General features: G+C 46.0%; 1 protein-coding gene across 5 annotated transcripts in view; it reads left to right on the plus strand.

Annotated features, from left to right (window-relative positions):
* LOC135913571 (leucine-rich repeat protein soc-2 homolog) overlaps positions 1 to 23,695 on the plus strand; it is a 125,014-nt gene that overhangs the window by 98,710 nt on the left and 2,609 nt on the right. For all 5 annotated transcript variants that reach the window (XM_065446079.2, XM_065446080.2, XM_065446081.2 and 2 more), the window contains 5 exons: positions 4,043 to 4,147; positions 6,123 to 6,237; positions 10,957 to 11,169; positions 17,449 to 17,586; positions 22,486 to 22,655. In XM_065446079.2, the coding sequence (XP_065302151.2) occupies positions 4,043 to 4,147; positions 6,123 to 6,237; positions 10,957 to 11,169; positions 17,449 to 17,586; positions 22,486 to 22,655 (741 nt within the window). The remainder of the gene's footprint in view (positions 1 to 4,042; positions 4,148 to 6,122; positions 6,238 to 10,956; positions 11,170 to 17,448; positions 17,587 to 22,485; positions 22,656 to 23,695) is intronic.

Genomic DNA, 23,695 nt, shown 5'->3' on the forward strand with positions numbered 1-23,695 from the left:
GTCACGTTGGTCTGAGTCGCGCTAGTATGAGCAGCCACGCACCTCGGAAAAAGCGAGCGGGAGACCGTAGTACAGGAGCATTCTTACACTGCCTACTTATCATTCTTTGTACTCTTTTTATGCACACAATTCATGTGTTCCATGAAGTAGATGTAGAATAAGACTTTGTGGGTATAGTCGTTCATTTAGACAATGCGTAGTTTTCTCGCGGGAATGTCTGATGCCAGTACTGACACCCTGGCAGCTTCACGAGGCGTGTCTTAAGCTGCTGTATCAAAAGGGCCTCCAATTGTTGTTTGTTTAGGTTAGGGACGTGTCAGCGAGCGCGACTGGCAGCCTTCGAGAACGGCAACATACCGATGTTGATAGCTTGCTGTATCGTCGCTTCTTGCTTTTTTGTGTGTGCACTGCGCAAAATGAATAATGATTTATTTCTCACCCTTATGGTCAAAACTGAACTACGAAAGCAGTTTTCTTCATCCTAATGGCTTAGTAGCTTGAGCTCAGTCTCTCAAGTGCACCGGTAGTACAGACGCATGAACTCGGCGACTCCTAACTCCTAACCTCGGCCGAATGCGATTGACATTGGCTCAAGCTGTGTGTGCGGCTGGCAAGGGCTGAAGTTTGTGCAGCCAACAACGCAAGATTACTTGCCACCCATCACTCGCCCGTTCACACAGAACGTAATTTGTCGCAGCAGCAACTTCTCGTGCCAAAGACCACAGCTCCTGGTCAGCAGCTCCTCGGCACTGTCATCTATCACTCATTGCCAGCACGCTCTGCGTGTGCTGCCGTTTACGTCATAATGTGAGATTGCCAGTATCTGAGGAGCAGGCAAACGAGGTGGTTCGAAGGAATTAACAAAATAATTCTTTAGGAAATCTGCACAACTCTTAAACCTGCTTCTGTTTCAGGAGATGATAGAAGTGTGCAGAGGAATGTACCCAGTGAATTTCATTGACCTCCGTTGACATCGAAACATCCCTGTATTTGCCCTTTAAATGGTCTGTCATGTCTTTCTTATAAAATAGTCATGTCTTCCTCATCAAATACTTCGTGCCCTTCTTATCAAATTCTCAATCACGTCAGCAGTGCAGTGTGAATCGCTACTATGTTTATGACTGGAGTTAGCTTTTATATGCTCCCACAGGAAGCAGAGTTGTTCAGAGTCCTTGTGCACACATTTAGTTAATTTGATCAGCTGCTCTGGTTACAGCATTGGTTACTTCAATACAGTCTTGAACGAGTCACAGCATCAGTTAAAATGAACCGAATTCACAAATTATTTTCAAAATAACACAAATTGACTGTTATCCATGGAGGTGTTCGGGGGTAGCAGTCCCAACTTTGTAGGAAAGGGGGGGGGGTGCCAATGGCGCTACGCCTCAGCACACCGTGCACTATTGTTGGTGAACGCATGCCCGTCAACCGCGGCACACTACAAGCCAAGAAAACAATGGATGACTACTGCATATACACGTGGAAAGCATTTATTACGATTGCAACTAACACTTCAAGCAGGCCACCTAGCTATAGTGTACATCACTGAAGGCTCCCTCGAAGAGAGTACAGTGAAACCTCTTACTACGAACACCACATTAACGAACTTCTCAGAAATCCCCTGCTGACTTCTTATAGTTTCATTGCAAAAAACGTTTCAGTACCATATTTACTCAAATCTAACATGCACTTTTTTCCCGATAAAGCCAGTCCAAAAATTGCATGCGCATTAGAATCGAGTACGACCCTAAATCTCTGTGTTACCATATCACCATCGGCATTTCAAGATGGCCGTCTTGTGGACGCTTCAAGCCTAGCTGCCGTAGCTTCCTCCATGTGCTGTAGTACATTTGCTTAGCTTAGTCCACCATCCGTCTTCCCATTTTCTGCATTTGCTCTATCAGCATGGAAGTGCTGACTGCAAATATACGCCGAGTGTTCACCACGATGCCGCAATTAAAGGGAAAGTGTTCACATGTGCGGAGACGGGGGGAAATTGGGCCGCATCACGGGCGTTTGGAGTTCCCAAAACTTGCGTGTGGTACCGGCGCAAGCGGGAGAGGCGTTCTAATCTGGCAGCTGCTGCATAGACACAGCCGCGTGGCCCCTATTTTGAAAGCAATCTGTGATGGAGACAGTTTACGCATCTATGCGTACTGTGCTGTGCTCTCATCGCTGAGTTCACGTTGAAGTGAAAGGCCACACAAAGGTCAATTCGCTCACTTCTGCTACTGCACTTTCTCACTCCAGCGTACTGATAAAAAGTTTCTGTAATCATTGACTGAGACGTGTTCATGCTTTCTTGTGCATGCGTGACACCATGCTTGTTAATTTAGCTAGTAAACAAATGTTTAAAAGTTTATATGGCCGATAAAGCCACTATTCCTAACCATGTTTGTTAATTTAGCTAGTAAGCGAATGTTTAAAAGTTTATACGGCTGATAAAGCTATTATCCATACTTTTCGTATAGCTGTCTACTAATTTGCTACCGCAATCGATGCTTCACCTTTCGGGCAAAAGTGCGATTTTTTTTATTTATTGCAACTTTAGTGTATCGGGAATAAATCTTTGTTTCTCGAAATGATAAAAAGTTGTGTTTATGTATGAAATAATGACGCGCGGCGGTACTGTAAAGTTTTCTTTCTTTAGGTCACGGCAAACATGTTTGCATTACAATCGAGGGCGCGTTAGAATCAAGTAAATATGGTACTACGAACTTCCGAATAACAATCATTATTAGAGAGTTTTGGTAAAGCGTTTACGGTCCGCTCTGCTCAGACCGGCCTATCATAACGATATGCACACGGCACTGAGCGGAATGCTACCAAGAACACTGACGCGCTTGTGTACAGCACACGTAGCGGCAGCAGAACGCTGACCACGTTCCGCTAGGAACCCGATTTAGCGAAGTGTCAGGGGGCATCTAGTTCCTTTCGTAATTGTCCTACAGCCAAGCTGCTGGGAGCCTGTCAGTGGCATCTCTGGGAGATGTGCTTGTTAGATAAGTGAAATCAGTGCGTTCTATGCCGCCACCAGTGCGCGTGAAATATGTGCAGAGCGGAGCGTAAGCAACACTCTGCTAAAACTGTCTGTTTAGTTACCCTGTGATGTTAACGCCTCAGTACTACGAACTAACATTAAAAAAATCTGGGGATTCTTAGATTTCCGAGTATCCTGCACAGCAGCCGAAACAGTAGGCTAGCAGACGACAAGGCGTAGAGGGTGGACGTCGCGGCGCATGGGTTCGGAAAACCTGAGACGATGCCCGACAAAAAAAAAAGAATGCGGGCGAGCGGAGGCAACGGCGCATTAATTTTTGTGAGCGCATACTGCTCCACCTAGAAAAGTGTCGCTACAGTTGCCTAGCAACGGAGGCGCGTCTCTTCCTTCCTTCGGCCTTATTTCTGTGCACGCCTCCTTTTTTCGCTTTTTTTCCGGACGCAGCTACGTGCATGGTAAAATTTAACTTCCGTACTTGCGGGGATGCCACGCGGTCGCACTTTGCACTTTCCAGGCAGCATCGTTTGCGCTTTGACATCATTCAGGTGTCCGCCTCGAGCGAGACGGTTGCAGTGTCCACGGCAAGGAATGTGAGAAACAAACAAAAATCAAGAAACGTTGCACTTCGTAGGCGACATAGACGTAAATTCCACTCTTAAAGGCGAACCTTAAGCGTCCTCCAAATCTTTCATATTTTGGAGTGAGTGTTTAGTTGTGGATAGTTTAGCACACCAATCACTGATCTAAATAATTGATGGCTATACTAATTAAGTTATAACTGAATTAACATCTCATCTTTTGTTCAACTTTAATCTCAATGGCCAAAAATAAAAGGTGAATGAGTTTTTCTAATTTTGCTTTATGTGGAATTGTGCTTGGGCATTACAGGATTCAGAATGGCTGTGATGCAATGAGTGTGCGCTAAATGTTAGTATTGTGTGCACAATTCACTGTTGTCATGGCTTGAATTGAGACAATGCTGCCTTCACCACTTGACATTTGCTTTTGTTTTTGTTTTTTCTTTCTTTTTGTGCCTTGTAGGAAGGACTTTTAGCGAGCTTCACAAATCTGCACACCCTCACTTTGTCACGAAACAACTTCTCTTCGTACCCATCGGGGGGACCGGCCCAGTTCACCACAGTCACCGTAAGACGCGGATGCTCTTAACCCTTTTAAGGCATAGACATTTTGGCATGATTCCTGTGAATATCTGTCACGTATCATCGCACTTTTGTGCTGCACAATGTTATTTGTCCACTGCTTTCTAAGCTAAACTAAGCTGAATGCATCAAATGCGCACTTGCCAAGCGTAGTGAATATTGTGTGTGAATCTGACCACAAGTATGGCCCAATCTAAGGCCAGGCCGATGCAGTCCTGTTAGTGAGGCTGCTTACACTATCAATATGTGCCATCTTGTTAAATTCTAATGTTGCAGTGTTTTGAGCCAATCATAGAAGACGGGATCCTGAATTTGACAATGTGGCTTAATTTGACAGTGTTCGAACAGCATCCCCGCTTTGTTGGGTTTTAGCAATGATTCACTCACTAAGCCTACTCAAATTTGAATTGAATTGTGATTGAATTTGAAGCAGACAATACGATGCATCATTTCTCAGCCTTCGCAAAATTGCCAAGTTGTTTTGAGAGTTCAGCAAACGCCCTATTCACAAGTTATGGATATTCTTTGGAGAAGTGTATACGGTTAAACCTCGATATAACGAAGTTGGTAAAATTGGCAATTTGCTTCGTTATAGTGACATTTTATTGTATTGAAGTTCAACCCTTTATGCGAATATGTAAAGTCACCGAGCTATCTTTTTTTTACATGGAAGGGGTCACAAAATTTTCCGAAAAAAAAAATTCCTTTTGTTGAATGTGAGAGTCTGAGACAAAGGATTGGGTTTTGTGCCACGTCACAATATCTTCACATTGGTGGTATGAATTAAGCAAACCCAGACACACTTTCGCGTCCACTCTGCCCCCGCAGCTGATAGTGTCGCCCGCAGTTGGACAACACTATCACGAAAAGTGCCGGCAGCGGGGAGGGAATGCCTCATCTGCCCCTCGTTTCGTGTCTCTGATATTCAAGATTATGTTACCTCTCCAATCTCTCCAATTCACTGCGTGCTTGAAAGAAGTGTTCAAGCTATTACTCTGGGGAAGGCTTAGGAATAAGGATCGACGGCGAATATCTCAGCAACCTTCGGTTCGCAGGTGACATTGTTCTGTTCAGCAACACCGGAGACGAGTTGCAACAAATAATAGAGGACTTCAACAGAGAGAGTGTAAGAGTGGGGTTGAAGATTATTATGCAGAAGACAAAAATAATCATGAATAGCCGAGCAAGGGAACAAGAGTGCAGGATCACCAGTCAGCCTTTAGAGTCTGTAAAGGAGTATGTTTACCTAAGCCAAATAATCACAGGGTACCCTGACTATCAGAAGGAAATTCACAGAAGAATAAAAATGGGTTGGAGCACATACGGCAGACATTGTCAGCTCCTGACTGGGAGCTTACCGTTATCATTGAAAAGGAAGGTATACAATCAGTGCATTTTACTGGTGCTGACATATGAGGCAGAGACTTGGAGACTGACAAAGAAGCTTGAGAACAAGTCAAGGACCGCGCAAAGAGCGGTGGAACGAAGAAAGCTAGGCATAATGTTAACGAACAAAAAGAGAGCGGTTTAGATCAGAGAGCAAATAGGTATAGCCAATATTCCAATTGACATTAAGAGAAAAAAATGGCGCTGGGGAGGTCAAGTAATGTGCAGGTTAGATAACCAATGAATGATTAGGGTTACAGACTGGGTGCCAAGAGAAGAGAAGCGCAGTGGAGGATGGCAGAAGACTAGGTGGGGTGATAAAATGAGTAAATTTGTGGGTGCTAGTTGGAATCGGTTGGCGCTGGACAGGGGTAATTGGAGATCGCAGATAGAGGCCTTCGTCCTGCAGTGGACATAAAAGATTATGATGATGATGATGATGCCAAAACTCGCTGTACCCCATTCATTTACTGTACAAGATCAGTACCACTGTGGTAGCCATGTGAAGGTGGTCAGATGTGGAAGTGTGAAGGGCGTTCTTGTCTGTCTCATTTGTTTTCCTGTTCCGTTTACAGTCCATCAACATGGAGCACAACCAAATAAACAAGATCCCCTTTGGGATCTTCTCACGTGCCAAGCACCTGTCCAAGCTCAACATGAAGGAGAACCAGCTCACGTCACTACCCCTTGGTGAGTGTGGGCCCGAGACAAGCATCAACTGCGCAGGTCTAGCAGTAACTCTCGGGAGAGGTCGCAAATGAGACATATCAGTTTGTGGGGCACCCATAACCCCCGACCCCCCTTTTCCGAAATGGCACTCGCAACAGTGCTCAATCGAAAGCATGCAAGCGCAGGTGTGAGCAGGAGATCGTAAACAAGATGAAGTGCACGTACTACTGTTCAACTTTGATATAACAAAATTGGTAAAATCAGCAATTTGCTTCTTGCTTCGTCGTGGGATCGAATCCCGGCCACTGCGGCCCATTTCGATGGGGGCGAAATGCGAAAACACTCGTGTACTTAGATTTAAGTGCACGTTAAACAACCCCAGGTGGTCAAAATTTCTGGAGTCCTCCACTATGGCGTGCCTCATAATCAGAAAGTGGTTTTGGCGCGTAAAGCCCCATAATTTAATTTTTTAACAATTTTCTTCATTAAATTAAAGTTTGATTAAATTGAAGTTAGACCTTTTCTGCAAACTTATACAGTCGCCGCTGGACTTTGTTTACATGGTAGAAGGGGCTGCAAAATTTTCCAAATCATCAGGCATTCGGAAAGAATCAAATTTTTATATGAGAAAACTTTATTTTGTTGAATTTGAGAGTTAGGGACAAGTTTCATGCCTTGTCAACAATATCTTCACATCAGCGGTACAAAGCAAATCTAGCTGCTCTTCACAAGTCAACCACAGTGGCTTGATGCTGTCACGACAAGTGCCAGCAGTGGGGAACAAAGGCTTCGTCTGCCTCTCGCTTCAAGGCACCTCCAAAACTCGCGATCATGCAACCTCCAGTGCTAAATGCTTGGGAAGACAGCGCACATAATGCCCCACTATCTTGTTACGCCCACTCTTTGGACACACGTCGGATTACATGCTTAGTGTGCAATAAATAGAGGTTTCCATTTATTGTAATGGTATTCCTTTGCCACAGCGGTGAAATTTATTGTTGTTGTTGTTGGAGTTTATAGGCGCTTAAGCAACTATGGCCATCATGCGCCAACCACAAGGTATAATGTTTCAAAAAAAAGTTGGGTACCCTCGAAAAGTCCATTTCTGATAGAGGGCCCCGAGTGAAATTTAATTCTGTTTGAAATCGTCTATAGGACACTCTGTTATATATTAAGATTCTAAGTGCATGGAGTTCCATGGACAAGAAGTTATAAAACGATGGGGGCAAAGTGCCGAAACGCCCATGGCCCATGTATTGCGGGCACGTTAAATATTCCCAGGTGGTCAAAATTAATCCGGGGTCCCCCACTACGGTGTGCCCCGTAATCAAATCGTAGTTCTGGCATGTAAAACCTCAGCATTCCGTTTAAGAAGTTATAAAAATTTAAACTTTGTTATATCGAGGATTTCGTTATATTGAAGGTCATTGTACCAAGGTTTAACTGTAAAATCATGTATAAATATACTGTCACATAGTAGTGACGGTGAAAAAGGCAGCAAAACTGTGATTGACGAAATTAGTGTTGTATTGGGCGAAGTTGTGTCCTCAAAAGCAGGCTACACTCAAAGAACGAGAGCAGCAAACACAGTCGGTGATCGGCGAAAATCTGGTCTGCCAGTCTGCCGTTCGGCTTTTCTACACGAGCCATCGAACGTTCCAGAGAAATCGCTGGTGCCTGCATGTCCTCTAGAAAGTTCTGCACCATTCACGTCGCGCATACATACCATCAGATTACACAGATTACACAGGGTTCAGTGACAACAGACAGCGAATAAGACCATCGTTAACATTCCAGAAAGTTCCGGTACATCCAAGCACGTCCCACACTGAGTGATAACATTTGCTAGACGGTGAAAAGCGCTCACCCAAAAAAGATAAACAAGTCCACGTGTCAATGCCCCCTTCTCAAAAAGCATCATCCATCATCCCGATGCTGCAAACAAAGCAGTAGATCGAAACGCAAAAAAGCACTTATCAAAGAAACAAAGTCCAAAGTAACACACTCCAAAAAAAAAAAGAAAGTCCGAAGGTCAGCTACATAATGTCGCGAAGCTCATTAGCACTGGTAGAACGGCTTAAGTCGCACAATGTGGACTATATCAGGTCATGAGTGCGCCGCTGTGATAGCGAAATGCCGTCTGGTACGACCTCATAGTCGAGTGCGCCAGTGCGTCGGATGATCTTATAGGGTCTGAAATAGCGGCATAAAAGCTTCTCGCTAAGTCGTCGTCGGCGTTTTGGGGTCCAAACCCAAACACAGTCACTGGGCTGGTACATGACGTAGCGTCGTTGAAGGTTGTAGTGTCGGCTGTGGGTCCTCTGCTGGTTCTTGATCTGTAGGCGGGCGAGCTGTCGGGCTTCTTCGGCGCACTGGAGATGGGTGGCGACGTCAAGATTTTGCTCCTCAGTGACGTGCCGCAGCATGGCGTCGAGCGGCGGCGTCGGGTTCCTGCCGTAAACCAACTTCAACGGCGTGATCTGTGTTGTTTCTTGCACCGGCGTGTTGTAAGCGAATGTTAAGTATGGCAGGACGGCATCCCACGTCTTGTGTTCGACGTCGACGTACATCGCTAGCATGTCGGCGAGGGTCTTGTTCAGGTGCTCCGTGAGACCATTCGTCTGCGGGTGGTAGGTAGTTGTCCTCCTGTGGCTTTTCTGGCTGTACTGCAGAATGGCTTGGGTGAGCTCTGGTGTAAAAGCCGCTCCTCTGTCAGTGATGAGGACTTCTGGAGCACCATGTCGCAGCAGGATGTGCTTGACGAAGAATTGCGTCACTTCGGCTGCGCTTCCTTTCGGCAGAGCTTTCATTTCAGAGAAGTGGGTGAGGTAGTCCGTCGCCACAACGATCCACTTATTTCCGGTTGTTGACGTCGGAAAGGGTCCCAGCAAGTCCATCCCGATCTGCTGGAATGGTCGGCGAGGAGGCTCGATTAGCTCTAGTAATCCGGCTGGCCTTATCGGTGGTGTCTTGAGTCGTTGACAGTCTCGGCATGTCTTGACGTAACGGGCAACTCGGCGGTCAGGCGCGGCCAGTAATACCTTTGTTGTATCCTCGATAGCGTCCAGGAGAAACCGAGGTGGCCAGCAATCGGATTGTCATGTAGGGCGTGCAGTACTTCTAGACGCAGCGCCGACTGAACAACAAGAAGGTAGTTGGCGCGGACTGGTGAGAAGTTCTTCTTCACAAGTAGGTTGTTTTGGAGCATGAACGAAGACAATCCACGCTTAAATTCCCTAGGGATAACATCAGTGTGCCCTTCCAAATACTTGACGAGGCCTTTTAGCTCCGGGTCTCCTCGTTGCTGTTCGGCGAAGTCTTCCTCGCTTATTATTCCAAGAAAGGCGTCGTCATCCTCGTCGTCTTCCGGCGGGGATGCAGTCGGCATCAGAGTGTTTTCATCGGGACTTGTAGATTACCGTGACGTCATATTCTTGCAGTCTGAGGCTCCACCGCACCAGCCACCCTGAAGGGTCCTTTAAGTTAGCTAGCCAACACAAGGCGTGAAGGTCGCTGACGACTTTGAATGGCCTGCTATATAGGTAAGGGCGAAATTTTGCTGTAGCCCAAACGATGGCGAGGCATTCCTTTTCGGTCGTAGAATAATTGCCTTCAGCTTATGACAACGACCAGCTAGCGTAAGCTATCACCTGTTCAAGTCCGTCTTTTCTCTGGACTAGGATGGCACCGAGGCCTAGGCTACTGGCGTCAGTGTGGATTTTGGTATTGGTGTCCTTGTTGAAGTGCACAAGTACTGAGGGCAACTGCATGCGATGTTTGAGTTCTTGAAATGTGTTGGCCTGCGGCGTTTCCCACGTGAACTCGACGTCACATTTTGTTAGATGTGTTAGCGGCTCCGCGATGCATGAAAAGTCCTTGACAAAACGCCTGTAGTAAGCACACATGCCAAGGAATCTACGCACTGCCTTCTTGTCAATGGGATGCGGGAACTTTGTGATGGAAGTTGTCTTGTGCGGGTCGGGACGGACACCAGATTTGCTGATGACATGGCACAGAAACAGAAGCTCATTGTAAGCAAAGCGGCACTTTTCTGGCTTCAGAGTGAGCCCTGATGACTTGATGGCCTCTAGTAGCATCTTCGGAGTAACGCAAGCTGGTGCATCCTCCCAGCAAAAGTGTGTTCTTTCAAAGGTGCCGTCACCGCTCTGCATGTATAGCCGTCACTCTCAGAGAGCTTCTGTAGCACGGGCATTACATCTTCAACTTGTCTCTCTCTTTCTCTCCTCATTTATTTTCTTTTTTTAAATTAAATGCAAATCCGTACCAATCTCGGTTTTTGCTTTGGTACACAGGGGTTGTATGTGTCATGATGTCATGGTACAGTGGCTGGCTCCATTCCTGCAATCACACTGTAGCTGCCACACAAGTGCAGCCAACGCTCAATATTCTTCCATTCGATACCCTCGGTATACGAGCACTTGCTGTGATATTCCAGTGTCTATGGAATTACATTGCTGAACGTGAGGCCGCTAGATTGATCCTGGCCCTGGCCGCCGCATTCTGATGGAGGCAAAATGCAAGAAAATGCTTGTGTACTGTGCGTTACGTGCACGTAAAAGAACCTGAGGGGGTCGAAATTAACCCCTACTACAGTGTACCTCGTAATCGGATGGCGATTTTGTCGTGTAAAACCTCGGGATTTACTGCTCAATTCTTTTGAACGTGCAACTGCTGGGAAGGGAACCTTGAAACCTCGTGACCGGGAGTTCGGTTGTGCAGACCTGGGCACATGGACGACCATGGTGGAGCTGAACCTGGGCACGAACCAGCTGAGCAAGATCCCCGACGACATCCAGTACCTGGCGTGCCTGGAGGTGCTCACCCTCAGCAACAACCTGCTGCGACGCCTGCCCACCACCATCGGGAACCTGAACGCGCTGCGCGTGCTCGACCTCGAGGAGAACCGCCTGGACAGCCTGCCAAACGAGATCGGTGAGTTGGAAACGCGCAGGGCTTCGCACCCGGGGTCGCCAAGAGGAAGTCTGGCATTGGCGTCTGCACTTCTGACAGAATGGTACTCGCATGAGAACGATAGGTAGTACATGCATTTTTACCGAGCTTCGTCATTAGGAGGAAGCTTTAGCTTGGGCCCAACTCCGATTCCGGCTATTCGTATAACATGTAAAATGCAGAAATGCTTTTCCGGGACAACCCCTGGACCAATTTGAATGAAGTTTGTTGAAATTGACAGAGAAAGTAACATTCTGTGACTGTAGAGAGTGGAATTTTTATTTATGTCCTGAATATAGCGTTAATAAGAGTGACTGAGAATCAGTAAGGTTTAAAAAATAGAAAGACGAAGTTTACAATGTTGTAGATCTGCACCAAAAACAGATATTGCAGTTCTGTAAACATAAGCCTTAGAACATCTAAAGTGGACAAATTGGGTGTATTAATTTAGTGCTTACGTGGATATTTTACTATGTTTACAAGAGTTTTGCAGAACTTGTATTCAGAAACTACTAGTAATATATTTCACAGATGTGTGTAATATATCAATTTTGTCTGCTGTAGATGTATTAGGTGGAGTAAACAAAATTCTAATTTAACCTTTCATTGGTTAGTTGCATCATTGTAAACTTCAGTTTCATTTTTGAAGTTTTGCCACATAAGCACATTTTGATGAAAATAAAGAATGTCGACAGCCTGAATAAAACATTCACATCCTGCAGTCACTAGATTTTATCTTTTTCTTTTAATTGCAGCAAACCTATTTTGTGTGTGGTTGCAAGAAAAGTTATTCCTCCTTTCCCATGTATTTAGATAGAATACCTAGAGCTAAAGCTTCCTCTAGATGCTTTAAATGACCTTGTAGATGTCGGTGGTAACCTTTTTTTGAAGCTTATTTTTTTATTGCTAATAGGTAGCGTTCAAATTGCACCCTCTGCAACGGCTTTCTCAGATCAGTGGGAGCCAATCTCGAAGGTCATGGTTTTATGCACCGACAAGCACTGGAAACGATCGTGTGAGCCAGAAGCACATCATTGCTGCCATTTGATGGACCCCACAGACCTTCACATTGTGGCCACTAGAGGAAAATTAGGTGCCCACAGTTCATCCAGAACGGCTGTTCAGCTCACATGGGTAGAATGCATAGAGGAAAAAAAAAATTGTGAGCCATTCCAGTCTCTGTAGGTGTATGACCAGCGAAGCTTTGTAGCACACAGAATTCTGAGCGAAAGCACGGAACACATTTGTTGCCTTGGTCAGTAGTCATTGTGACGAAAGGCACGCACACACATTTATTTTTATACATTTGCATTCATTCAGGTTATGCATTCATTATACACATTCGCTATATGCATTTGTGCTTCCATCTCGCGGTATATTGAGGCAAAGAATTTGAGAACGAAATCACCAAACCGATTGACTGTGGGCCAGTGCCATCAGTGCCTTAGTAGAGGGAAGGGCAGTATGGGAATGCTGGCATGAGCGGTAACGGAGCCAGTTACGGAAGAAGACGAGCGCTCGATCAGTGTCACAAGCCATTGCTGATAGTGATAGTTTTTGTCGCACACATGAAAGTTTCAGGAAACCCTAGCGATACACAGTTTCGCTGTCAAAAAAATACTCTGGTAGTTCACGAGACGTCGGATGTCCAGCCACCTCAAAGTGACCTCTTCTGGCATAGTTCTGTCTGTGGTTTCGCTTGAAGAATCATTGAAAATGCTCACATTGTGCGCTGAATCCTGGGAATAGCACACCATACGGGACTTGGTTCAGGCTAGATATTTACTCCTGCTGGCACGGAGCAAGAATTATTAAGGAGGCAAAACGGTGCTTACTCAGGTGTCGCAATAAGGTCACGACATCGGGCACGGTGCTGATGCGCCCTCTGTCGTAAGTCAGCTCGCCGAAAAGGCAGAATGCACGCAGTGCACTCACCAAAGAGGCTCACCAGTTCAAGGTCGTTCGGTGGTGATTCACCACAGTGCTTTAGGCACGAATGGGCGTGTTTCTTGCACCTCTTCGCCGGCTCCAATTGCCTTGAAAAATTAACTAAAGAAATGCGTCACTTACAGAACAATTACCTGCGTGATGTACTTGTTTAAAGCGGCAAATCTGTAATGTATGTTTTTTTTAAATGCGAGATCGAAAGCGACTGTAAACGTTGGAAGTGACAGAACACATTTCATTTTTCTCACTCAAGCAAGGTGCATGTTCGTACCTTCAACAACCGAAGCCTCTGTCTTGGCATGCTTTGCGTACTTCATGACAGATCTAGCTGGCTTCCCCTTTTTGTGAACAGAAGACAAGTAGGTGGCACAGTGCGGAAATATTGACGGCAAGGCGTCAGGTAACAGGACGGGCCATTTATGTTTGTCTAGAAAGACTTAGCCCCCATGCACACCGTAATACCACCGCGTCTCAATGTCGCTCTCCGAGAAGTGCTTCTCGCAAACATAGCCACGAGAAATCGGCTCTCGATCCTTCCTTGCAATTGCACGAGCCCACATTTCCAACCATACCGGGTCACTTGGAACTTTGGATGTAATTACCGTATCCTTGCAGGATGTGTAGCCATTGCTGCGGTTCGGCACAACGCATTTCTGCCTCGTCCTAGAAAAAGCATCGATGGAAAGCACCTGCCTTTGTTGCAATGTGAAAGGCGCACGCAACCTCGGAGAAGCCGTCGCTGCAAAGCGGAAGTCTGTGAGAGCTCCAATAGAGAGGGAGAGCGTGCACATCGCAAGAGAAAATGCGACAGCTGGCGTGCCCACATTGCGAGCTTTTCCTCTGAAGGTCGCCTACGCATGCACTCACACCACATGCGAGCTAGTGAACTGTGGCGGCCTTGGCGGACATTGTCAGCTCCGGGATTGCTGCCAGTAGCTCATTTCAAGTGCAGTATGGCATGTAATTGCGACAGCAGTCATTAATAGCTAAAGTGTCCACCACTTCTATTTATTGATGCCGCAGAATGAAATCTGGGAAAGCTTACAATATATGAGACACTATCCATAAAAGAATGTGCAAGTGATGGCAATGCGCCCATGCGCCATCTGTCGTGCTGCAGCAAAAACTGCATTTCCTCCTCGCCCAACCGTGACTTTCTCGGGCTGCCCGCACATGCTGTCGCGGCCTAGGAAATTCATCTCCTCAAATACTTCTTTCTCCCTGGCCACTTAGTAGACCGCTTGCTTTGTGTGGCTCTCTACCAATTTGCTATCACAACCGATGCTTCGCCTTTCAGGCGAAACTGGAACTTTTTTTTATTCTTCGCAACTTTAGTGCGTCAGTGGTAAATGTTTTTCTAAATGAGAGAAAGCTGCATTTCTGTATGAAAGAATGAGGTGTGCGGTACTGTAGAGGACTTATTTTACTAGGGTGAATCAAAAAGTATTTTTCCCTATGTTTTATTAGCCAGAATGAGGTACGTACAGGTGACTACGAATATACATACTATTCTACGTACCTTACACTATTTTAGAGTGATAGCTCTACTACTCCAGGTATAAACCCAGAAAATGCTTGGTTCCGTAAGTCTGACTTTCAAGCTCAGCCAAGGTGATACTGGGACTTAGCCTGCCACTACAGACAGCTGTTGCGTACGCTGCGTGGGAGCCCATATCTCGAAAGCAATCTGCGATGTGTACAAAATGCACCGAGTGCTGGTAGCGGCGTACGTGTTGTGCTTTCGACGCTTAGTATGCGTTGAAGCGTGACGCAGCATGAAGGTCAGTGCGCTCGCTGCTGCCACTGCTTCGCAGCAGTGCTGAGGGCTCCGAGCAGCGTCTGTGTTCTTTCCTAAAGCAAGCGCAACCATGCTGTTGCTCGACAAACTTGGTTTAACCACGTTCAACCATGTCAATTTTTGCCACATAGTCCCCACATCGGTTCAGGCGTCTGGCTAACTGTGGAACCACCATCAGACTGGTGCCTTGGCATCATCGTTGCACGTGAATCGCTGTCCTGCCAGGAACTTCTTCGGCAGACCAAAAACGTGGAAATCACTAGGGGCAAGGTCCGGTCTGTATGTTCGGTGGTCCTGACTCTCCCAGTTGTTGTGGTTAGTCGGCGACACAAGCTGCCTCACCGAACGCTTGTTGGCGTGGAAGTCTTCATGGCCTTTTGCGAACTCACAACACTGCCACCTCACACTTCTCGAAGCGATACACCTTTCCCCATATGTGGGCTGCATTTCCCTGGGGATTTCGATGGCCGTTCGTCCCTTGCTGCATAGAAAACGAATCGCATTTCATTGATCATACACGGCGGACGTCTGAGGCACAACAACTGACAGCAGCGCCATGACGTGGAGCAAATGGCAGTTAAGGCCGGGCTGGTCGAACAAAGGTCCACCACTGGGAATGGATATGTTCACTTCACATTTACAGCCATAATTTGGCTTAAAGAAAATAGGGGCAAAGACTTTCTGATTCGCCCTCTTAGGATACGGCGAAAGTGAGCGCATTATACCCCTGCCAAGCGGGCAGGCAAGTGCACTTCGGGACCTTGAGTGACACTTTAGGCTACGCGGTGCTAAACGGGAAACCGGAGCACACTCACAGCAAGAAAGAAAGAAAAAAGAAAAGAAAAATAAGGCGACAGTTTAAGAGCATTTTTTTTTTTTTAAGATGTAGATTAAAAAGAAAAACTTCTACAAAGTGATTGTTTTAGGTTGTATTAGAAAAACAAACTTATTCTACATTCTCTCAACGAAAAACACAAACATTTTTATTGCAAGAGTGCTGCAAGTCAATGCTGGCCAATATGAATGCCTGGCCAATCAAGAACAGCGTGATGGCGTGTGATGAAATGGCATTTAATCCTGCCAGAACAGAATGTGAGTGAGTTCTCTTCCAATTATTTTGTTAAAGGCTGTTCAACAACTGAAATGAACGTATGTATCCTTTTTTATACATTACATTTTGTACCATTTAAACCGCTGGTGGTGAGGCTACTCAACTTGACCCGCAAAGTGCGTTCCGTGAACATTCTCCGACCAGAGTGCACTCTTATGCAAGTGACACTCCGCTCACAACGTTTAGATTTGGCAAAGTGCACTTAAACCGAGTGAAACTCCCCCCGTAAACCTAACTTGCCTGCTTGATAGGGGTATTATAATTGGGAACATTTCTCTTTTTCTTTTTTTTTAATGGGAAACTGGTGCACGTAAAAATGAAGTAACTACGGCTTGCGTTTCGCAGATTGGCATACATCTGTAGAGGATTTTTAGAATACTCTATGCACTAGCATTTTATACCAGTGATCAATTTATGTATTAATTAGGTTTTTCTTCTACCTACACAGGCTCCACAATTGTTGCTAGTGTTGGAGGAGAGCATTCTCTTTGTAGTGTAAGTGTATAGCTCCACCCAAGTACATGAAGCCATTTTTTATAGCAGAAGTGTACCATGAGAACTACACCTTCTGGACCGCAGTTTCGATGACTGTAAGTAGCCGACAACAGACAAACAGACTGCAAGCACGTGGCACCATTTTGTCTACGTGTGGCACCACTGTCGGTATAATTACATGGCAACAACAGTAGAGTGCTAGCATGACGGTGTGTCACAGAGGAAGCAGAGCTAATCTTCCCAGAAGGTAAAATTATCTTGCTCGCAGGTGCAGGCTGTTTCAGACTCCGTGCTGTATTACATGCATGGAAGAGTTGCCTTCGTGAGCTTCACATTCGCAATGCACCTAGCTGCAGTTTGTGTAGATCTGTTGTTTAAAAGGAACTCATACATTGGCTTATAGTTTCAGGCAAGCGCATATGAACAACCAAAGGGGGAAGTGCAAAGTCGGGCGCTTTTTGTCCGCTAAAGCAGAAAAGGACATGCGGATCAGTAGATCTGTGCACCTGCCCACAAGGTTTACACAAGCGAAGAGTCAAGACAATCCAATCTGCTTAGCTTCTTTGTTGTAGGTATCCATCTTGCTTGTGGTGGCTGGTGAAGGTTTGAGAAGAAAAAAAAGGTGGGGGGGACTTTTTCTGTGCCTATGAAATTGAAAATGTTTGCACTTTATTTAAGGCAGTTTCTTCTCTTTCTTTTTTGTTTTTTCCCAAGCTGCAGACATCATGGCGCTTTAATCCTGGAAAATGATTTGTCAGAGTCTTGGAAGTCCTTGAAAAGCCTCACGTTTCTTCAAAAGCTGTGACGAATCTTGCCATCGTAGCTGTGGTGCCATTAAACCTCATTAATCATCAACAACACTTGTCTGCATTTTAATACACCAACTCTCGTTGCTCTGAACCATCTACAGGGCACCTGCGGCAGCTGCAGAAGCTGGTGGTGCAGAGCAACCAGTTGACCAACCTGCCGCGTGCCATCGGCTACCTGAGCAACCTCACCTACCTGAGTGTCGGCGAGAACAACCTGAACCAGATTCCCGAGGAGATTGGTGAGCGTTGCCTGGGCTTTGTTCGCCGTGTACGATCATCCCCATTGCTATAGTAGAATTTCAACGTAACGAGCACAGATATGACAAGTTGCGGGATTCTACAGAGTCAGTCTAAAATGTTTCTCGCCAATGTGAACAATAAGGAATGCATGCTTATGGTGAATATTCGATGATATGGAGGTGTTATCATGTTTGATGCCATTTTATTATAACCAGGCTCAACAATAGGTCAGCATGATCACTTACAAGTACCACTGTCTCATTCACTCAACGCTCATTTCGCAGGCATGCAATAGAGTGTTACTGAGTTGTGAAGGGTGTGAGTGCCAGTTAACGCGGGTATGAATGAAAGTCAATGATGGTGATTTTTATTGGAAGTGAGTAACTGTCGGCAAGTGGGAGCAGATGCCAGTGTAGCATGATGGGGTACCGGTAAGTGCAAATGAAAGTAACTATGAACAAGAGCGAGTGTTGGTTGCCATCAGTGGGTCGAGTAGGAATGTGTGCGAGTACCGGCGTGCAACAATATTAGTGAACGAGTACGAGTAAGTATCTGCTCGTTCTGCTGACCTATCGGCTCAAATATAGCGCATCTGTCCTGTGCGTACTGCTGTAGTCGAGCGTCTGAGAGGACTAAAGAGAAAAAATTAGTTTGAGCTGCATCAGCGAACCAGCTTCATACAACACTAGGAAGAAGCCAATCTTGCCTTGAGAAGAGGCTTGGCAAGCGAGGTCATTCCGTGATTCCGTGATGCATTTTGACAGTCTATTCAAGCTTAGTTAACTTATCACTAAACATAAACTACTAGGGCGAGTCAAATGAGAGTGAGCCAATGAATGACAAACGGGGTACTTTAGACATTTGTCCCATTGACTAACGAGTCGTGTCATTCCCGTCTCATAAAACTCCTTGGGTTGCTGCTTCAAAAAGTCTGTAACTGACTCGTTCACACAATCATCAGACACAAATCTGGTTCCCTTGAGCTGCTTTTCAATTGCCCGAAAATGTGGAAGTCGCAAGGCGGCAGGTCTGGGCTGTGTGGCGGATGTTACAGCGTTTCCCACTTGAATTTTTCCAGTGTTGTGTTAACCACATCAGCGACGAGGGGACGGGCATTGTTGTGGAACAAGATGACCCTCTTCGCCAGTTTTCAACGTCGTTTGTTCTTGATTGCGACACGCAGCCGATCCAGCGTTTCACAATATCGGAAACGATTGATAGTCTTTCCAGGTTTCGTAAATTCAATCAGTAATGGCCCCTGACGATTGAAAAAAAAAAAGCCACCAGCACCTTTTCAGCAGAAATGACGACCTTCGCTTTCTTTGGGGGTGATGAATTGGAATGTTTCCACTGTAAGCCTTGCCGTCGTGTTTCAGGCTTGTAGTATTGGCACCATGATTCGCCCCTGGTGACAATTGCAGACAAGAAGTCGTCAGCCTCATTGTGATACCGGATCAGATGAGTCAAGGCAGCGCAGAACCTTCTTCTGGCAGTGGTTCAAAATCTTGGGCATCCATTCCGCACACAAGAGCCGATGACTGAGATGTTCATGAATTATGGTGTGAAACGAACCGCGACTAATGTTCACACGCTCTGCCAGTTCATCGATGTTTATCCCCCATTCTTGTCTCATCAGCTCATCAACTTTTGCACTTGTGTTGGGGGTGATTGCACGATGGCTTTGGCCCGGTCTTGGATCGTCTTTGCAACTTTCAGGTCCTTTGAACCATTTGCTCCAATGCTTCACAGTGGCCAGTGAAATGCAATATTCGATGTGCACGGCAACCATGTGGCAAATAATTTCTTTTTGGGAAATACCTTGCGCTGTCAAAAACCCCATGACACCACGCTGTTCAACTTTTGGAGTGTCCATTATGTCACATAACCATGTTCAACCCTTTGTATGAGAGCATTAACTCTTTCGGGACCGGGGAAAAAACAGGCAATTCTGATGGGTGTCAAAAATTATTTTTTATTACGAATAGTCATTACGCTATATTGCTGCAATGTTTATCAAAATGTAGCTAATTAGATGGTCTTTCATGCATAAAGAAAGGTTAGACTTAAAAGTGATATATAATATTTTTTAAAAAATCTCAAATTCAAGATTTGCTGAAAGAACAACATAAAAAAGTTGGAAAAGTCATGGATATACAAGTGGAAAAACATAATAAAAAAAATTCAAGATATACAAAATGTGCTACAATGCCTCCTTTCTTGCTTGTGAAAATTTGGCACGCGTATCTACAACTGTCTTTTTTTTTTGTGTGAAATCTAGCTTGCACCAGTGGTCAGCCACTCAGGTCCCACGGTTCTTGTGCCACTCGACGAAGCAGTTCCGGGCAGTCGTAAAACACAAGTGAACTTGGCATGTGCTGCAAAAGACATTAGTTTTGAGCTCGATTTTCTTCTCCTCATAGCACAGCTTGCAGTTTCTGCGTTTTGCCACTTTTTCCGGCTTGTGGAGTGCATGTTTTGCGACGGGTCGTGGAGGCGTGTGTGCTTGCTTGGCACCGTCAAGATTCAGAAGCTGCCGAATGAGCTCTTCTCTAAAAGCTAGGTGGTCAAACCCGGCAGTGCGTGCCAGCTCAGGAATCTCTGGGTGCAATGTGCGGTGAGCTTGGAAGAGTACAAAACTGTTCACACATGCAATATCGATGCAGTGGAAGAACAGAGTCTTCCACCACCGTACGCTTCTCATGAGAACATTATAATATCCAATCATTTGATCCGATTTATCTACGCCTAGCATGCCAGCATTATAATTAATCATGGATCAGTCCAGGAGTTTTGCCTTCTTTCCCTTCTTTTTGCGGTGACCGTGTCATTTGCAGTATGAACCGTGCTCATCATGTTGACAACACGCCGGTCTTTCCACTGAAGGTACAGGATGTTCTGATTGCGCAACCATCGAATGTCGCCACGTCGAGCTTTTTTTTCCCACCGTGCATCCTTCAGTTCGGCAGGAAATCCTCGGCGATCCTTGCGTGTGGTTCCGCAAGCCAATGTTTTTCGGCTGAGAAGATGACTGAACAGGCTAGTAGAAGTGTAAAAATTGTCCATAAAGATCCTGTAGCCCTGATCAAGATATCTGTGACACAGCTGGCAAACTACGTCGAAAGCTAAGCCATGGGGCCCTGGCTGCTCACGCTTACCGGTATACACACTAAACTGCACAGTATATCCGGTGCCAGGGTCAGCTAGGACCCACAGCTTGTAGCCCCATTTTGTTACTTTATCTTTGATATACTGTCGGATGCCTGACCGCCCTTTCGATTTCACCATGCGCTCATCCACGGAAAGATCGCGATGTGGCTGGAAAAGATTCGCTGACACTTCGTTCATGTGTTGCAGGAGCCACCACATGTATCGGAGCTTTCCTCTTGAACTTTGAGTGACATCGTCCAAGTCTGCAACTTGCAACATTGCGAGTAGAGCTATGAACCGGCGTCGCCGCATGATCCGTGGTGGGAGCAGACCGCTGTACAGATCTCCTACGTTCCAATACAGCTTCAGCCGAGGAACCTTCACAACGCCCATGTAAATTACGAGTCCGATAAACTTTAGCATTTCACTTGGGGTGACTTCTTCCCAAGATCCATCGGAACAAGCATGCGTTGGTTTTTCCAAAATGTGAGTCCAAGCATACTTGTTCGTGTTGTCACAAATTGTTTCGATCACATTCATCGAGAAAAACAGAAGAAAGAAGTCCAGAGCAGTCAAGAATTTCTTTGATCCGCTTCTGAGCGCCACGCCCACTTCTGCGTCCAAGTACACGCCAGGTTCCCGTCGCGGCGAAAACTCAATCCGCTTCTGCGCTGGCGGCAGCAGATCATTGCCATAGCTTGTTGAGACCCTATCAAGTAAAGATAAAATAATGAGAACATATAGCGAGCCCGTTCACCTACTCCAGAAAGAAATGAATGTGGAACTATGCTCACCTTCGGCTACTAGATGAAGTCCGTGGCTCATCATCATCCGAATTGGAGTCCGAAATAAAATCGGAGCTGCCGAAGTCGTCTTCAGACTCTTCGCTGCTCAGTTCATCAAAAAAATCCGTTGCCGAAGCAGCGGAATCGCGCGATTGACGGCGTTCTTTTCGAGCGACCGGACGCGAGCACGACGCCATTTTCCACTGCGTCCGCCGCCGCCGCAATCGAGAAAATTCTCTCTCGCGTATCGCCACCTGCTGGAAATGAAAGAAACTATGCCGAAACCGAGAGTCTAGTTCCTGACGACCTCCTAGATGGAGCTACATGTCCAAGCGCGCGGAAATTTGAACGGGGCAGTGCGCGCAAAACCGTCGATCATATAGGATCGATGGCCTATGGGCCGGTCCCAAAAGTGTTAAAGAGCATTTATCCTCACACCTATGTGTAACTTTTGTAAATGAGAGATGCCTGTGTGCTATGTGGTCGGCTCACTTTCATTTGACTTGCCCTCGTACATTGTGTTCTAAAAGAGACAAAGAACGAACTGAGCAAGTTTCGATAACCTAACAGAGCCACAATGGCCTGGAAAAGAAATCCTTTTGAAGTCAGTGACATAATACCAAGGTTACTGAGGCTGGGGTTTCGGCATGAATTTTTTAAAATTCAGGCTTGAGCTTCATTTTGTCTTCTAGTAATCAATATCTTATGACGAAGTTAACAAAAATTGTGTTCTGAACAAAAATACCAGTCTGAACTGGTTGGTGACCCAGCTATCATGATTTAGCTAATTGGCTGTCACCATGTTTCAGAATATTGTTGTACTCTATTATTTCTCTTTTCAGCTGGTCTTGTTGCTATGATAAAACTCTAGTACATATTTGGCAATGCACTAGCCGTAACTCAGTTGAAATTGTGAGGGTGTATAGTGCAACGCAGTACCCTCTGCGTGTGGGCTTTCCTGCGCAGGAACCCTGGAGAACCTGGAGTCCCTGTACATCAACGACAACCCAAACCTGCACAGCTTGCCCTTCGAGCTGGCCCTGTGCACCAACCTGCAGATCATGAGCATCGAGAACTGCCCCCTGTCGCAGATACCCGCCGAGATTGTCAACGGCGGGCCCTCGCTTGTCATCCAGGTAGGCATTGGTGCTATCTTATCTGTAATGCAGTAAAATCTCATTCATTTGACATTCGCTAATTAAGAAAATAACGTAGTTGGGGCTTGCTCTCTGGACTCGGTAACCGTAAGCATTGTTTAATGGCATCAAGCTCTCATCAATAGAGACATACTTGACCTGTCATCAGTTAGTTCGGATGACTCCTGGAGCGTGCAGAAATGTGTGCTGCAAAAGAGCAAAACCGGCACTAGTGTCCACCAAAAGCAAAGCAATGCTGTCCGCATCGCCGTAGTCACCAGTGGGAACCGTATAGGAAGGACAAGGCACTTCTAATGCGATTAGCATTCTTAGGATGCTTCATGCACTTCCCAGGGGCTAACTGCATATCTGCCTCTCACCGTTTTCCCACCAACCTGGGCCACTGGGCTAGTCCATGGTCGAATGGTTAATCCCTCGTGCTACTGTGCCGAGGGAATGGTTCGGAACCAACCGTCGGACCGGCTTGGTTCACTCAGTGTGTGTGCCACTTGGTATGTGCCAGTTTTCAATGAATCTGGTAACCATGTGACACTTAGGATGTGGCGCTCTTCAGCGGCAAGAAAATTGTTTAAAATTTCTTCGCTGCTTGGGCGATGTCGAGCCCAAGTCATATACCGTGTATACTCCCAAAATGAATGCACTCGCATATTAAGTGCACCCCCAACTTTGCTCCTGAAAATTTAGTTTTTTGTTTTCCCTTGCATAATAATTGCACCTCCAACTTGACTCCTGTGCAGTCCGACGATCAAACAACCATGCTGTGGTTTTTTGGAGAGGCTAGAATTTTTTGCTTTCACACACCTTAAAGCAGGCACACTTAATTGCGATGTCCATTGCTGTGTTGGAGATATTTAATAATGATTTCACGTGAGACACACAGAGGTCACATAAATGAAATTCTACAGCTAACTTATGTAGGCTGCACGTCCACGCTAGCAGCAGTGGGTGGCACACCGGCAGGGGGGGTGGGTTTGATGACTGAGAATCTGACGGCAAAAAACACTGGCAGCAAGCGAGCG

This window comes from Dermacentor albipictus, chromosome 9 (assembly GCF_038994185.2).
Source record: "Dermacentor albipictus isolate Rhodes 1998 colony chromosome 9, USDA_Dalb.pri_finalv2, whole genome shotgun sequence".
Classification (NCBI taxonomy): Eukaryota; Metazoa; Arthropoda; class Arachnida; order Ixodida; family Ixodidae; genus Dermacentor; species Dermacentor albipictus.